This window comes from Pithys albifrons, chromosome Z (assembly GCF_047495875.1).
Source record: "Pithys albifrons albifrons isolate INPA30051 chromosome Z, PitAlb_v1, whole genome shotgun sequence".
NCBI lineage: Eukaryota > Metazoa > Chordata > Aves > Passeriformes > Thamnophilidae > Pithys > Pithys albifrons.
In genome coordinates, this window is record NC_092497.1 from 38,202,800 (window position 1) to 38,219,706 (window position 16,907).

A 16,907-nucleotide genomic window follows, 5' to 3' on the forward strand; every position below is an offset into this window, starting at 1 on the left:
CATAGGAAAGAAAACCCCAAGGGGGTGCAGGCACACCCCTTCTACCACCTCTGCTCAAAACAGGGCCAGTGTAGATCAGATGGTGTAGGGTCATGTCCTATCATGTTTTGGCTTTCTCCTTTACCTCTTGGGGCCCTGACTCCGGTGCTTATCTAATGTACACTTTCTGATGAAACTGTTAAATATGTCCAATTTGTCACTAGGTCTGGTCACAGTCTTATTTTTCTAGAAAAACATGAGCGAGCTTTGCATGCAGTAATTTTTCATTAGTTCTTTAAAAGGAATGGATAGAACATTTGATAGAAAATACTGTTATACTGTTTTGAGTGCGAAGAAAGAAATGGGAGTAGAACTATAATAGAATATTATAATATAATGGAAATATGCAGGCATAAGTCTTGGGCTTTTAACCTCAGGCCTCTGAATCTTACCTAATCAGGATGCTCTAAACAGGTTTTTCTAGGAAAAAGCATGAAATCAATTGTTCAGCATTGTAGAAGTCCTAGGAATTTAGATCTAAAATTGACTGGGCTGTTACAATTTGCCTTAATCTCAAGGCCATACTTCTCTGTACATGTGGTATTCCTGTGCTTTTAAATGTTTTTTTTTAATTCTTACATGGAGAGAGTCCCTTAGGATGTCATTCTTTGCTCATTCATTCCCACAACACTGTCAGTCCCACATGCTGAGCTAAGGGGACATTCAGTGGATAAAAGGAGTGTGTGACTGATGCTGCAGGTAGATGTGTTCAGGGATACCATGTTGCATTGTGTGGAAAGCTCACATGGCTCTATGAGCATTTAAATTCACAACCATTGTTTCCTATTGGTTTTCCCTTTTTGTTCTTTTACCCTTGAGCAGGTGACTGGGACTAAAGGGAAGGGAATGTATCATTTATATAAGAACTGCCCCACAGATATGACCAGTGGACGTGGAACTTTTAGGTCCCTAATACAGACCTCTAGACTAAGAGGTGCTGGAGTTTTTGTTGTCCAGCTGCCCCATCAGCAGTGGAGGGATGGGGATGTTACTAATTGGTTTTCAGAGCAAGCAAATGCAGTGATATTGTTCTGATTCGTACACTACAAAATCATGCATACCTTTAAGGTTACAGGAGCAGGAGTACTTCAGATTAAAAGCCCTTTCTTTTGCTCTTTCTGCTTATTTTAATGGTATAGCAGTATGGTGTTTTCAGGTGTTGGTTCCCTGTGCCATAGCATGGATTCCTGTCCAGCATCTATTTCTTATAAAAATGTAAAAATGTTCTCCAGACTGCTCCGTAACATCATAGCTGCTCCTGAACTCTAGAAAAAGTGTTCTGTAGGCCTGAAATTTACCCTAACTTTGTGGAGATGCCAGTTGAGTCAGACATGCTGTAAAATAGCAGAGCACCAGCAGTGCTGATCTTATTGGAAAACCTGCATTATGCACATAATTCTTTGCAAAGTTTACTTAGGAGTTAGGCAGTTTTCCAAAAGTTTATGAGTTAGCCAAATTTGCCTCCCAGATGTCTTCCTGATCTTCTTGTCCACATCTTTGAGGAATTTGAGTGAAATGGTTTGGGTTCTGTCTTGGATTGGGTTTTGGGGTTTTCATTGGGTTTTTTGGCATAGATAAAGTAAAATATATTTTTCCTAGAGTATGTGTTTGGACTGTCTCAGCTGTAACTTTCTAAAAATATTTTCTATCTGGATCACATACCTGATACACAAAATCTAAGTCCAAAAATTAAAGGTTGGCAAAAGTATAAGTAACTGAGAACGGTCTTGTAATGGAAAATACTAGATTATTCTAATTACTCCTGACACTGCCATTGACTTCTATAATGCATTTTATTAAATTACCTCCATCTCAAGTCCTCTTCAACTGTTATTGAGCTGTTAATAAAAAATAACAGTACTGTGTCTGAGCTGCAGCATGAAGCAAGGAAGGTCAGCAGTTAGTTGATGCAAGGTGGATGTCCCCCTTCGTTAACCCTTTTAGATTTCTTACCTGTGAAAAACATTTGAGTGAAAGAAAAGGTAAGCAGAGACAGAGGCTGTACAAAAAGGTGAGCAGTTGCCAGCTGAGACAGTTGGAGATAACATGAAATGTCAGTCACTTGTAGGATAGGATCAGCTGCATTTTTTTCTGCCCTGTAATAAAGAAGTGACACTTCCTGTAAGTATGTAGGACAATCAGCTTTTGTTGCAACTAAGAACTTAAACTGAGCAGTTTGCATTCCTTCTGCAGGGAGGCACTGGAGTTCCACAATAATAGAGCCTTTGTAACAGGAAAATATTTGAAACCAGTTATTTATGGCAGTGTCTTGTGTCAACAGAAATGTCAGTAATTTTTCTATTCAGTACAAAGGGTGAGAACCAGGGACATGCCAAGACTTGATGAGGTTTGCTTAGGAAAGTGAAATTTTCACTAAGTTCATAATAAAACAAAAAGAAAATTTGAAGCCTCAGAATAAGGGAAGGAGTAATATCTGTGACAGTGTCATGTTGTACCTGTAAGACTTCTTACTGGTATCTGTAATTTTTTTCCTGATAGCATTTATCATTTTGTCCAACTGAATTTAGAGGTTTAAGTCTGTGTTTAAGTAGGTGACTTGGTTGGTACTTGCAGGTGATGAACATCAAGAGTTTTCTAGTAGACTAAATGAGTATTTCTTTCACAGCCAAGAACCCAGGACATAAATGTGACTCTCAAATTTCAGCTTAAATGAGTATGTGAATAATGTTTCCTGTGTTTAGGAGTCTACTGGCTTTTATTATTGAAGTGTTCAAGTCGAGTTAGTTCTTTGGTAGTCTGTGCTTGGCTGTGTCTTCAATTTTTTTCTTCACTGAGTAAAAGGCAGGCATGGATTTTTAGGTCTGTGAATAGTATTATTTGACTCTGATGCTTCTAGGAGATCGGTACATTATCATCAGTTCAAGTGGCAGACAGCAGCTAAAACATTTAGCACGATTTTCAGGGATCTGTGTTCTGTTGCTTTGTTTGCAGCATGCATGCTTTTATTTCCATGTTTCCAGCATCAGAGTAATTTTATAACTTGTTTAAAATCTCTCTGAAATATGTTGGATACATAGTATCTGGCTGAATACATGTGCAGGCTTTAATTACTTGACGTTTTTCTCGCCATCTTCCAAGTGATTGAGAGACCAGTTGAAAAATAGCATAATTCTCACTGAAACAGTTTTTTGTCTTGTAAATGATAAATACATAATTGTACAGCCAGTGTTCTCTGCTAGGTTATTCAGTTTCGTATCACCAAATTGCTAATGGGATACTTTATTATACTGGATATTGGTTTGTGCTAATGTTTCTGCTGCCTTTGTATCTATGCAATCTGTTGACATAATTGTACAGGATGCAGTCTCTGTGAGCAGTTTAGATGTTGCCTTTTCTCTGACATGGCTGTTTGAGTCAAATTCTGTGTTGCCTTAACTCCTGCACTAATGCCAGTATAGTTCTTTGCCTGAAGTGCCTGTAATTTACCTACTTGCTGTGTTCTATACTGTAACTCCAATGTTCAGGTCAAATCCGAGCCCTTTACACTCCTGAACGTAGCCTGAACCTTACACTCACCTTACGCCCTTTTGCAGGATGCTTTCGCCTCGCTGACTGCGGTTCCCGCAGACACACCTGGGATAGAGCCAGGCTGGCCTTCTTGGCACTGAGCTTTGTCCAGACTTTGCCACGAGTTTTGCAGTGTGTGCTGCCTGTGCTACTGCTGCTGTTAGTGCTGTCACCAGTGCCTGAGCTGGCTTAAAGCTGGTTCATGAATGTCTGCATTCACAGTGCCCACCAAGCAAACTGCAAATATAAATGCTCTGTTAGTCACAGCATGTAAAGTCAGAAGCTTAAAAATTTAAATCTTGATTTGGGCACAATATGTTTTTATTTTTGAGCACTGTTTGTGGCAGCTGCTGTTGAATTTTCTTCAGTGGTTGTACAGAGTTTGTTGCTTCCATTCTCTCCTCCTTCCTTGCACAGGAAGAACAACCTGATTTTTTATTTTTTTTGTCTCAGTCACAGCCGGCTTAGTCCAGTAAGAAATGAAACTACCTTTTATCTATCTGGCCTCATTTCTTAGTCCCACTTTCAATTACTGTTCCAAAGAGGTTGACCTGGCAAGGGAAACCTTTGGTAAGCAGGATGGCATTCTTTGATAAATTGATGCGATGACACTTCTTTCCAGTATCAAGTGCTGATGTTTGTCAGTGTTGTCAGTTGAATGCAAGAATAACAGAGATGGCAGGCAATAGCAGAGGAAATGAGGTTTCCATTTGGGAAGGCAGACCAGTGCCAGTCTAGTCAGTTTGGATGATTTAACTCCTTGAAAGGAAGTGCCCAAAAATGTTACATGGATCATGACTACTCATCTTTGTTATTAACAGAATAGCATTTGAATCCTCCATTTTGGGGCTGAAGACAGGCTAATCCTGATATTTAAATGTAATATATGAAGTATCATTGCTAAGCTGCATAGACATTTGGAAAAGCTATCTCCTTTGACTACTGCTCTTAAAAATTTAATTGGATTAACTATTTACGTGTACAGGTAAAGAGGAGCAGAGTCTTCTCAGGTGGATTACTGCAGAGACCCTAAGAAGAAATGATGCAAGATGGATATGCATTCTTTCTTTCCTCTGCTATTTAATCACCATGAAGAATGTGGAATGTTTTTTAATAGCTTGTGTATATGGTATCCTGATGAAATACTGTTGTATTTCATGTTCGTGTGTGTTTTGTTAGTCACTAGCAAAGGAAAAGGCTGAATTCAAATACCATGGTAGACATAACATGGAAAATGAGACTGTAGAAAGTCAGGTCCTTTGGAATGCTTACCACTCTGATGCTTGTATACTTCTTTACGGGTTCTTGACACCATTCACATTTTTGTTGGCAAACAAAACATCTGTACTTCAAAGGTCTTAAGCTCCCCAGGTGTTCTCCAGACAGAAGATGCAAGTGCAAGCAGGGTAACACAGACTAAAGTTTCTAGAAAAAACTTATCCTTGTGTCTGGCCTCTCACAAAAAGAGGCTTCTTGCAGCTAATTGGCTGCAATATGAGGGCACTGTCTTTGTGGTTTGAATTGCATCCTGCCTTGTGAAATTAGAAGACTTTTTACAGACTCCAGATAAAATAGCAAAGAATTTTGTGACAAAATAGAAGATTCCATATATTTTTTCCAACTTAAAATTAATCTGTTTCTTGTAAATATACTTTTGCCAACAGTTATTTTTTGCAGTATTGTAATATTTTATCCTAATATACCATTTCTATTGGAAAGTCCATCTTTTCCATAAAAAGCCTGATGGCAGTTTTATGAGTAGAACATTTCCAATAGGAGACATTGAGATGATCCAGATGAACAAATAAAGCAGATCAGGCTAATTTTTTTGTGTATAACTATAGCCTTTAGCATGAGTTATGAACTTTTTCCTTTTTCAGTGAAAGATCTATACACTTTTCCTTTGATTGTAAGGAAGGTAGTCAAATAGGTGACCACAGTGACAATGAGATTTTAAGAGGCTGTCCTCTATGTAAGAGTTGTTCTTTGAAGGGCCAATAAAGAAAAATACCAAAACCAAGTGAGATCTTGTAGCATCTTGGTTTGGTTGCACATTAGATTTCTGTAGCCAGTGTATCACTGGCAAGAAAGAGGCTTTTTAGTTTGGAAAGCCAAGTAAGTTATTTTTCAGGAAATGACAGAGAAGTTCCTATGGGATTTTATGAACCATGTGTTTGGAAAAGATTGGTTTAATGAGAGTTGAAAAAATCAGAAAACTACTTACTCTCACATGTCAGCTACTCTTTCATTCAACAGTGACAGCTCCGTGGAAGCCTCCCTTGAGCTTCCCATGTTATAAGAATTACAAATCTGCCTGACTGGATTTCAGTATAAATTGTTTTACTACCTCTTCCTCTAAACCCTAAGAAATATGACATGCACATCTAAAAGGCCATCTTCAGAAAGACTATCCCTGACTCCTATGAACAACTTTTGTACACAATTCCTACTAACATTGTGCCATTTTATGATTGAAAGAGCTCCCTTCTGCAAAACAATGTAAAAGAGGGAACATCCTTCATTATTTTGTGTTATTGGTCAGAAAGATAAACTGCATGCTGAGAGGTTCATGAAGAGTCTGTAATCTGATTTAGGTACATACTGCTATCAGTAACACTGGTAATGTTAGGGAAGAGAAAACTTTTCAGTAAATAAATGTCTGAAGATTGCATAAATCAGTAAGGAGGCATTTGAACAAGGAGCCACATTTATAAGAGCATTGTTCTTATGTACACCTTTTTTTTTAATCACTGAAAGCCTAAGTTATATTACAGTAACATGATATTTAACAGGAGTTGGTAAAATGACATGCTTGTCCTCTGAATGGACCTATGTCACAGTAGAAAAAATAATTTTTTATATTATAAAAACAGTAAGGCTTTTCCAGGCTGGAATGGGTCAGGTAACTGCTTCACACAGGCTGAAGCTGTTGAGAATACTCTCTGGAAATCCTGCAGTGAACATTTCTTTGTCATAGTCTGTCTCCCAGACTCTGGAGAAAGCAATGCCATAATTGCATAATATCAAGCTTTCATTTCCATAGTCAACAAAAATACGTACTTTTTTCCTTGTGCTGTAACTTAATATTGTGCATTGTACTTGAGACTAAGTGAAACAGTCTGATTTTACATAACAGTTGCACCTCAACTCGTTTCCCCCTTCTGCAGCAGAAAGGGGCCCTTTCCTTACAAGCAGACTTTGCAGGAGCTCATGTAAGGGAAGAGCAGTTCCTACAGAGAGGAGACAAAAGGTGCAACTATAAGCAGCCTTCGGGAACAGAAGGTCTTAAGTCTCATCTACTGCACATGATGGGGTATAACCTGAAGTAAACACTGGGTGCTGAACAAAGGAGAACTAGAAGTGGGGGGAATATGATTGGAGAGAAGAAGGATCATTTCCCTAGCCTGGCCTCTGTGTCCTGTCAGCCTGTCTCTATCCCCATTAGCTGTCCTGTGCCTGCTACAGAATTGAGTTTTGCTGCCCTGCTTTCTAAAAGATGAAGTCAAAATAAGTGAGTTTGTTTTCCTTTGGGGGATAGTGAGATGCAGTTTTATCAAAGCCACTCTGAAGTTTGAATTGGCTCTGAGTGCTGTCCTTGTCCTCATCTCTGCTGTGGAGGCCATTCAGAAGTATGGATCATTGCCATGAGGCACTTTCACCCCTAAGATGCCAAATTGCTGCTGCAGCTGCATGTAGCTCTGTTTAGCACCACCATCCATGTGCTCTTACCTACTGTGTGGAATATTGTTTTCCCCTAGAATAGTAGGATGGAAATGGACATAAAGTCATGTTTTGATCTCTGCTGTTTTCTGCAGTCTTGTTCTAGTAGTAGTCATAGCACTGTTGAGACAGAAAATTTGAGATTGTCTGAACCATAATGAGACACTAAACACGTGGAAATCCTATTAGTGTTTCATGGACCGTAGCTGTCATTTTATTTGCTCTGGAATTCCTTCCATACAGCCATGACAAAGGTTTAAGGTTAAGTTTTCTTGACACTTTGAATGCATTAGCTGGTCCTCAGACAAAAGTCTGTCAAGTATACTGAAGCATCTGAAAGGATGTATTTATTTCTGTAAGTAACATAGTAAATAGAATTAGGGTCGGTAAGCTTGGTCTTGAGAGATAAAATCACAACACTGAATTTTGTGGGGTTTTCTTTCCTGGTGAATATTAGACGAGGTATCTGTGTTGTGTAAATTTCACTTTTTCTACTTCTGTTTTATGTTTCTCGTCACTCCAAACAAGGCTGCCCCAAATCTCTTTCTCAATTGTAATTTTTCAGAAATTTTGCAATTCATTTTTCCATGTATATACATAGTATGATAGTATTAACTTACCACAATTATAAACTGTGTAGTTAATGTAATTTCCATGAGTAAATGTAAGAGTCATTTGTGTATTTCTTATGTAATAGAAAACCAAGCTGAGATGTTACTATGCTTGTTAGTTTTTGTTCCTACGCATGTTTATCATTCGTGTCTGTGGGTTTTTTTGTTAAACTGATCTGTCTAGTTTTTTATGAGACAAGTTACTGAAGCTGCATATTACCAGATAAAAGGTGTCCTTTTGTATCCAGTGTACGCATGTGACATAGGTAAGAACTGAACAGGGGCCGTGTCGGTGTTGCTCTCCACACAGTTTGTGATGTGGACTTGTAAAACCAGTGGGCACCATGAGCAATTCTTGTATATCTTACTGGTTCCTGTTTTCCTCCATTTGTGCTTTCTGCCTTTGAAATTCACACTGATACAGTACCAATGATTTGCCCATGTATAATCCAGTTTAGTTATTGTGTAGTACTGTCCAGTTTCTGCAGCAAGAAGAGAAACCTATGTCTTCTTGAAAATACTGAAGAAAAATCATTCAGTTTGCTAATGATTGGATAAATTCAGGAATTCTTTCTAACAATAAGAAATTAAGAAAATGGTTTCCAGGGTCGGAAAATAATCCGTATAATTGGAACAAAGTAGAGAGGAAAACAAAATATATGTAATTCTGTTTTGTACTTGGACCTGCAAGTTTTTACTGTTTTATTAGCAAAAACCTTAGGAATTCTCTTTGAAATTTCCTTCACAGGTTTAATGGTTATGAATTGCTGTGGCAGATCTGCAGTTCTGCTAGGCAAAAGATCAGCATTATTTACTGATATCCAGTACAGAGATCTTTGACCCATACATCATTTATGTGTGTTAAAGGCTGTTAGAAAAATGCTTTGAACGGATAATTATCTTCTGGCTATGTGCAAACATGGTTGATAACTATTGTGGCAGCAACCAAGAACAGCGAGATGTTTCTAGTTTCAGAGTACTGATAAAGTTTTCTATTTGTTGCCTTTATATCTATGATCCCTTGTCTCCTAGTGAGGTTGAACTCCAGATCTTTCACTGCAGTGTAATTTGTGGTATTTCAATAGCCACAGCCATGCCACCCTCACGCCCAATCCCATCAGATCTCGGAAGCTCATCAGGGTCAGCCCCAGTCAGTGCTTGGATGGGAGACCTCCTGGCAATGCTGGGGGCTGTAGGTTCTAGTCCTGAGGACTTCACTGTCACCATCCAAGCTCGCTCGGCCGTGGCAGATGAACCTGAGGAGTTAAATGGTGGGGCCAGTTCTGCGCACGCTGTGCCTCACCTAAAGAATCCACTGTGCAGGCTGAAAGGGCTCACCCACAAAGCCTGGCCATGATGATAATGAATAACTATGGGCAAAGTATTATGCTTCTCTTACTCAGAGATTAATTCTTGCATTTTTCATTTAAGTGTCTGTTATTTATAACAAGTTATGTGTCTTTTCAGATATACCTGTTCATAGAAAGTGAATATTTTTACAAGAAAAGTAGTTTCCTAGCAGTGTTGCATTTTTAATCCTATGGTTCTGTCTTTATTTTGGCACTTTCATCTATGTTCACCAGTTTCCCTAAATTGTTTTTCTGCCAGGGCCAGCACTTGCTCAGTTAAATTTGTGTGAGATTTGCCTACAACTATTTTGAGTCCATGAAGAGATCCTATCTCTCTCAAAGCCTAGTGTATCTTTCTGTCTTTCACACAAAGCCATGTAGTTATATGGAATAATGTCAAGGGAATGCTTATAGCTGAAGCAGGAGCCCCTTAGACCGCTCCAAATTGCTTGGCAAACCCCGTAGCCAACAGAGGTGCTAAACTCAGAGCAGTGAGTGGCTCTTAGCTGACTGAGGTGTTACAAGTTGCTTATAATTCCTGGGGGTTTAATAGGAAGTAAATTCAAAACTGTTGCAACACCTTAGCTAGAGACTCATGCTCACTTCTAACTTACTTTTGTATTTTGTTATCCGTTTTTCCTATTAAGTTATCCTTGAAATTTCTTCAATGCAGTGGCCTTCTGAGCAGTCCAAAGCATTTTGTTTCTTGCAGAACTATTTCTTTCATGCAGAGTGTAGAATATGAGATGTAAATAATGTTTTCCTCTCATATAATTAGGTTGTTTAGTCTCAAGAAAAGAAAAAAGCCTACATTGATTTTCCTTTGCATATGATTCTCTTTACAACTCTGAACTTGCAACATATTCCTGAGGGTGCCTTGCAGTTTTTTCTTGTGTAGAGGAAAATTGTCTAATAGTCACTGACTGTTCTTCCAGGGTAGCCCAATTAGATAGGAAGGAGGAAAAAAGTCAATGCACCCAAATAAAGTCATCTGATTTCAGTGATCAGGACACAGAAACAGTCCTATTCAAAGAGTTAGAATGTAGCACAAGTTATTACAGCAATCCGGACTAATTTTGGAAATGTAAACATTGGTGTGAAATGACCGCAGTCCTATCCGTACTGCATTCAAACAAAGGTAGAAGCATTTCAGTCTGGATTAAATAAAATGCTGTCTGGTTTTAATGTGGTTTGGCTAGCCAGTGGAAACAATAGCGTTTTGACCTGTTTGAAAGGCAGCTTCTAGTGGACAATAGAAAGTGTTTATCCAGTATGGTTTCTGTATGTTTGCTCTGATCAATGCTAGCTGGGCATGTTGTGACAGAAAACCCTTTTTTCTGCATTCAGGCATAAACACTGTTTGCAAATTTGTTTCAAAGAACTTTTTATTTGGCATAAGTTTTGGGTCTTAATGTGATCGTCTGTGCTGAACATTGTTTCTCATTGTCCTGGAAATAATTATTTCCATCATTTTCTCAGGAAAACAGAAAACAAAGAATTCCTAGGTAGACCAGCACCTTTTCTGTAGTACTTCTCTGCTGATTGTGTCATTTAATAGACCATATTTTCTTGAGAACCTCAAAATTTCTCATCACTTGCCCTCAGAACTGACACGATGACCTCAGAATTCAAAAAATGTCATGTTAGTGACTACTAATTAGTGGATCCAGAGAGCTGCTTTTCCTGGCCTTTCAACCTTCCACAGGCAGTAACAAAAGCTGTCACTTGTATCATAAAAAGAAAATAAGCATTTGCCATGTTTGCATTTTGTTTTGTGTTTTTCCTAGGGTGTAGATAGTAGCACAGGCTCGCTTGAGACTACAGATGAATTTGTAGGTTGGGAGGAAATTAACCTACAATATAGTGATTGTATTTATTTCTCCTTGTCTGTGCATAAATACAGTGCACATAGTACCCAGTTCTTCCTGTGTGTGTTACTATGCTGTATTGTCAGAAGTGGAAAAGAATTACACTCTACGTCTTTCCTCCTTTTTTTTTCCTGTTCCTACCATTATTTTAATTTTTTTTTAAATTACTTCAAAACGTATTAAGTATTTCCAAAAGGAAGTATTGTGGTGCTTAGTTTTTAATGTACACTACAGAGTCCAGGCTTAAGCTGTCTTTTTGTACTTTTGTTGAACAAACTTGTTAATAGAAGATTCAACTGTACTTACCATTAATCACTGTTGTACTTCTGCACCTCATGAGACACCTTGGGACCACTTGCTAGAATGACTAGTGAAATGTACAGTCACAGCCACGTCACAGAACAGTTTGTGCAACTAACAATAATCTCTTATTATTTCAGGTCTTTAAAATAGAAGTGTTGATGAATGGAAGAAAACATTTTGTGGAGAAGAGGTATAGTGAATTCCATGCACTTCATAAAAAGGTATTGATCATTTTCTTTATAAGATGTTTTATTTTGCCTCAGCTGTGTTATTTTCTGCTCTCTTATAATTGTTGTTATACAGGGGTTTATCTGGAATACACCTCATGATTCTTATCTCTAGAAATTAATTCCTAACTAACTCAATTTCTTCCGTACTTTGTAAAAGAGGGTAATGACTTCTCATGTTACTAACTTTCCTTTCTGACTATTGTTTAAATGTTGTATTGCTAAAATGCCGTCTATAGTATGCTTTTATCTCATAAAGTCACAAAATAAGACACATTCCAACAGCAAATAAATACAGTGGAGGTTTTAATCCAATTAGGCAAATTATTTGTTAGAAATTGTGTTGCTAACCTGCCATATGTAAAGCTGAGGAAACAAGTTGTGTGCACAGGAAACTAGACATGAAAAAGACTGAGTAAACATCTGCACATCATACAATTAATATAATATAAAATGTCTGCTAAGTTTATCTATGGAAAGATCTTAGTGTGTATAGAAGGGAACTCAGTACTTACAAGGCTAGTTATTCACTAGTTGTTCTTTAAATTGCTTTGTTTGCTGTTAAAGTATGATATTTTTTTCTCCCAGCTGAGCTGGATGCTGCTGTGCAGTTCTGCAGCTGAAAGGCAGGTTCTACATTTTTCCTGCCTTATGGACACCAAGTATTGTGTAAGAGAATTCTGGAAAAGCATTGCAGGCTCAAGAGTGGAGCTGCAATGAAGAGCTTCAGCCCTTCATTCCTAGGATTTAGGTGAACTAAATGTCTCTTGGTGTGTAGGTCTCAGTGGCAGTGCAGTGTGGGCACAGTCAGCTGCTCGGACTGATGCTGTTAGCCTTCCCCATGGAAAGACTTCCTCTGCAAACAGAGACATACACAGGTATTTACAGCTCCTCCCAGTGCAATGCAGAGAGGCGTTTATTCACACCAGCATGTTTGCTGGTGGTCCTGAGTTAGCTCAGGAATCATCTCATTCAGGAAAGAAGCCTTATCCTGGTGTCAGAGAGGATAATTTTGCCAGCCTTGTAAGATATAAGCAAACTTGGCTGAAGAAAAGGCAAGTATTGACCCATCTGTGTTTTGGCCCTCAAAAGTCCAAAGACAAGAATACATTTTGCTTTACTGCACCATAATTAAGATGTGCTAGGACTTCTTGCCTATTTTCTTCTTGGCCCACTAATTATATCCTCTACCACTTCTTAATACTCATTTTCTTGTTTATTGCATTAATTCAGTTCTGTCTCAAATATTTTATCCCTTGTGTCAACATTGAATATGAAAACATGAGCAACAGTCAGAATCAGTAGTATAACTCACTCACCCACCACCAAGCCTTGCAATGTATGTGTGCTTTACTTTACAGATTAGAGTAATCCTGGAAATTGAAAGTAAAGCAGATGAATAGAGTTTATAAAATGAAATAGGTTAGAAAACATTATGAGGGAAAAATCAGGATTTATATGCATAAAATGCATACTACCCAAGGACACAGTCTCCTATTGTTAGAATAGTGTAATACTGTATAATGCAATGTAGTATAAACTTAGAATTAGAATTATAAAAATAATAAAATATTTTCAGTTGGAAAGTACATACAATGATTATCTAGTCCAATGACGAAGCAACTCAGGGGTGACCAGAAGTTAAAGCATGTTATGAACGACATCGTTCGAATATCCCTTAAACTCTTGACAGGCTTGGGTTATCGACCATCTCTTAAGGAAGCCTGTTCCAGTGTTTGACCACCCTCTTGGGTGGTCAGAAAGATTTAGGTGGTCAGAAATACTTCTGGATGTCCAGTCTAAACCTCCCCTGGCACAGCTTTGGGCCATTCCCACATGTCCTGTTCCTGGATCACAGGGAGAAATGCTCAGCACTTCCTTCTCCCATTTCCCCTCCCCAGGAAGGTGTAAAGCGATGAGGTCACCCCTCAGCATTCTCTTCTCCAGACTAAGTAAACCCAGTGTCCTCAGCCACTTGGCATCCATCTGCTGAGCACCTGCCCAAGCTGGGTCCTTTATAAGCAGAGGAGAAGAAATGCCAGCACCAAGGCTGGATCTGAAAGAGGGGGAAGAAAGCCTGTGGTTGAGGGCAGCAGCCTTGTCACCTTTCCCAGGCTGCTCACCAACTGGGCAGCTGCTGCATGTGGAGTTGTCCCTTCCCAGAGGCAGGACTTGTGGTTTCTGTCTTGGCAGGATGCAATCCTAGGGTGTTATAGAGAGCAGCACCAAATTGTGCCTCTGGCCAGGAGGAGCGGTTTGGGTGCCACCATAGTGAGGCTGCACCGAACAGTGCAGGCTGGTAGGAGAGCAGATCCCAGGAACACAGGACGGAGGTGTGGTGAAGAGGAGGCCAGGCCTGAGGTGATGAGCAGTGAGCCACAGGCTGGCCCTGGAGACCCCTACCTGGAAATCCTGTCCCAAAAGAGCTGTTGAGAGGCAGGTCTGGAGCTGCACAGTATTTGCCTTTAGGGGAACAATGGAACAGTACACGCCATGAGCAGAAAGTCCCATCAGCATTAATGTCCCATCCTGCCTGACAAAAAAAGTAGAGGATAGCAATGCCACCTGCACGGTTAGCAACACTGAGACTTTTCCTGTTGTTTTTATGAATTTAGTTAATTTGGATAGTTGGGGCTGCTAGCCTTTGAGAGCTGCCACATGCCCCGGCTGATGGCCCAGTCCTGATTTAGCCATGTGCCAGGGCACCTTCCAGCATCACTGACACGGTGCTGGCCTCTTGTTTTCTGGAAAGGGCTTGGGGCTCTCTTTCCCTTCTCTTCACAGTTCGGTGTGGGCCCTCAGGGGAGTGTTTACTGCTTCTTGAAATGCCGGGCCTGGGCATAACCTCACCTAGCTCTTTCTGGGGTTCTTCAGTGATGGCAATGCAAGCTGAGGGTTGGCTGCCAGGACTCCACCAACAGCAGTGGAGGAGGTGGCCTTTCTGCTGCTGTGTTGCAGTGACATGTGCATGCTATTGCCTGTTTGTGCAGGTTTGGAGGGGCAGCCCCAGCATCCTGCCCAGCACCTCTGCATGCATCCTGTGATTCGTGGGGATGGTTGTGATGGTTTCCTGCACCATGACTACCAAATGGTGCCAAATATCTTTGTCTCCCGATGGATCCAGGACTGCAGTGTCTAGAGGAGCATTGCATGGTTCATCTGGCTTGAGGGCACTGGCACTCCTTGTGCAGGCCACCTTTGCAGTGCTCTAGGATGATGGAAGTCATGGGCAGGTGGATATCTTGCAGCTCCTGCCTGGCAGGGGACTCTTGGTCATATCATAGATGGTGTGATGACTTATTCCACATAGTCACCTTCCTGCACCAATTACAGGGCTGACAGTATCATTTCTTGCAGAGGGGGCACTCAGGCTTGTTCTCAGGCGGTTGCAGGGTGAACAGGTAGCAGAACTGGTGGAGGCACGGCATCACATAACTGGCCTCCTTCCAGCTATCGAGGCAGACAGAGCAGCAGTTGTCTAACTTCACTGTAATTTCTGGAGTTGCACAATTGCTCCACATAAAAGGCATGAATGACTGCAATCTTGCTGTCAGACTTGTCTTCCTGTACACTACTTCCTCTGCAGTAATTTCTCTTCCAAAGATTTCTCCTTAGAACACCAGAAAAACCATAAATGATGCTCCTTTTCTCTCTCTCAAGAAATAGCAGCTAAAGAAACAAACCTGAAAAACAGGTCTTTTAACCAGGCACTTTGCACCACTCTTCAGTTTGTTTCATCTACTCATCCACTTGCTGTTTGTTTATGATACTCTGCAAATGGATAGAGACTTTCTTACTTGTTCCCTGTACAGATGCAAAGCATCCAAGGTATTTTGGCAACAATACACCTTTCTCGTAAGTCTTTTGAAATTGCAGTAAAATTTCAGTAGTTATGATTGAACAGCTTGTGCTGTGAACCTCTCTTGAGTGCTTTAAGTGTTGCAGAAATCCTGGAGAAAGAACTTGCATCAGTTTGCTTTCAGCAAGCCAATTTGTTCCTTTCTTCTTTAATTTAAAATAAAAGTTTCATTCTAAATTGCTGTGAGTATGTGACAGTTGGAAAGGGCTCTTTAGACTTATTACATATTCAAGATGTCCTTAGTGCTGGAGATGTCTGTAGTCTGTAGAAGAAACAAAGCTTCTGTAGAGAGCAACTGTGGTACAAAACTGGCATAGAGATTGATAGGGAGGTTGTGCCTTTTGTTGGAGAAGGGCGTGCTTCACTGGCATGGAGGAAGGAGGACTCAGTTGCTCATATGAGTCATTATTCATTCATCAGAATGCAAAACAGTGTGGGGTTTGGAGTTTTTTTTGCAGGGGGGAGGTGGTTGTTGGTTTTGGGTTTGTTTGAGGGTTTTTTTGGTTGGTTGTTTTTTCTGGGTTTGGTTTGGTTTGGTTTTAATGTTTCTTTTATTTAAACAAAGCTGTTTCCAAGAATATGTGTGGATTTGCATACATACTGGGTTCAATCTTTTGTAGGCTCCAGTTGTGTAAAACAGTGAAGCCCTGCTTCCTGTTCAATCTGTCTGTAGCAGAAAAGGTTTAAAAACTTTTCAGACTACCATGTTACACCAGGAGTACAAATTATTCCCTTGACAGAAACCATCCATGGCTCTTGCCTTCTTTGAACTAGTTTTCATTGGTCATTATACTTTGCCCTGATTATAAACAACAAACCTTACCTTTCAGGCTATGCAACACTCACATTACAGTATTAAAAAAGTATTATTATTCTCATATGGAGGGAATTTGTAGAAATAATTAAATTCTTTCTACCTGTGTAACAGTCGAAAATACAGCCATTTGTTCATCTTTATCCCAACATCTTTTTATACTTCTTTTCCCATATGCTTTTAAGTATTGGTAGTTCTTTTTAAGTACAAAAATGCTAGAAGGTGACAGTGTTACAAATACTGCAGTGAAATCTGCAGTTTTATTAGTCTTTTTTTTTTTTTGCAATTTGTTTACAATTTTAGAATAATTAGTATACACTCAAAATCATATTGACTTTTCACAGTTGGACAAGTAATTCTTCACTTGATAATTTAAGCCATCTTTAGGTCTTTCAGGAAAAAGAGACTACAGTATGGCAACAGGCCTTAGGTCAGTATCATGGACAGGAAGGTATTATAGGCAATAGTTGTCCTCAGATACATATTTGTTGTGCAGGGGCAAGTCTGAATCATCAAGCTAATGTAAAAGTAGTTTTGCTTAATATTCTTTAACATCGTTATAATTATCGTAGGAATATATATTATTGGA

The 16,907-nt window shown here is 39.6% G+C and overlaps 1 protein-coding gene across 2 annotated transcripts in view; it reads left to right on the forward strand.

Moving 5' to 3' along the window:
* SNX24 (sorting nexin 24) overlaps positions 1–16,907 on the forward strand; it is an 89,686-nt gene that overhangs the window by 36,279 nt on the left and 36,500 nt on the right. For both annotated transcript variants that reach the window (XR_011699908.1, XM_071580180.1), the window contains exon 2: positions 11,556–11,639. Coding sequence is in view for 1 of the 2 variants with exons in the window: in XM_071580180.1 (XP_071436281.1) it covers positions 11,556–11,639 (84 nt within the window). In the remaining variant the exon portion in view is untranslated. The remainder of the gene's footprint in view (positions 1–11,555; positions 11,640–16,907) is intronic.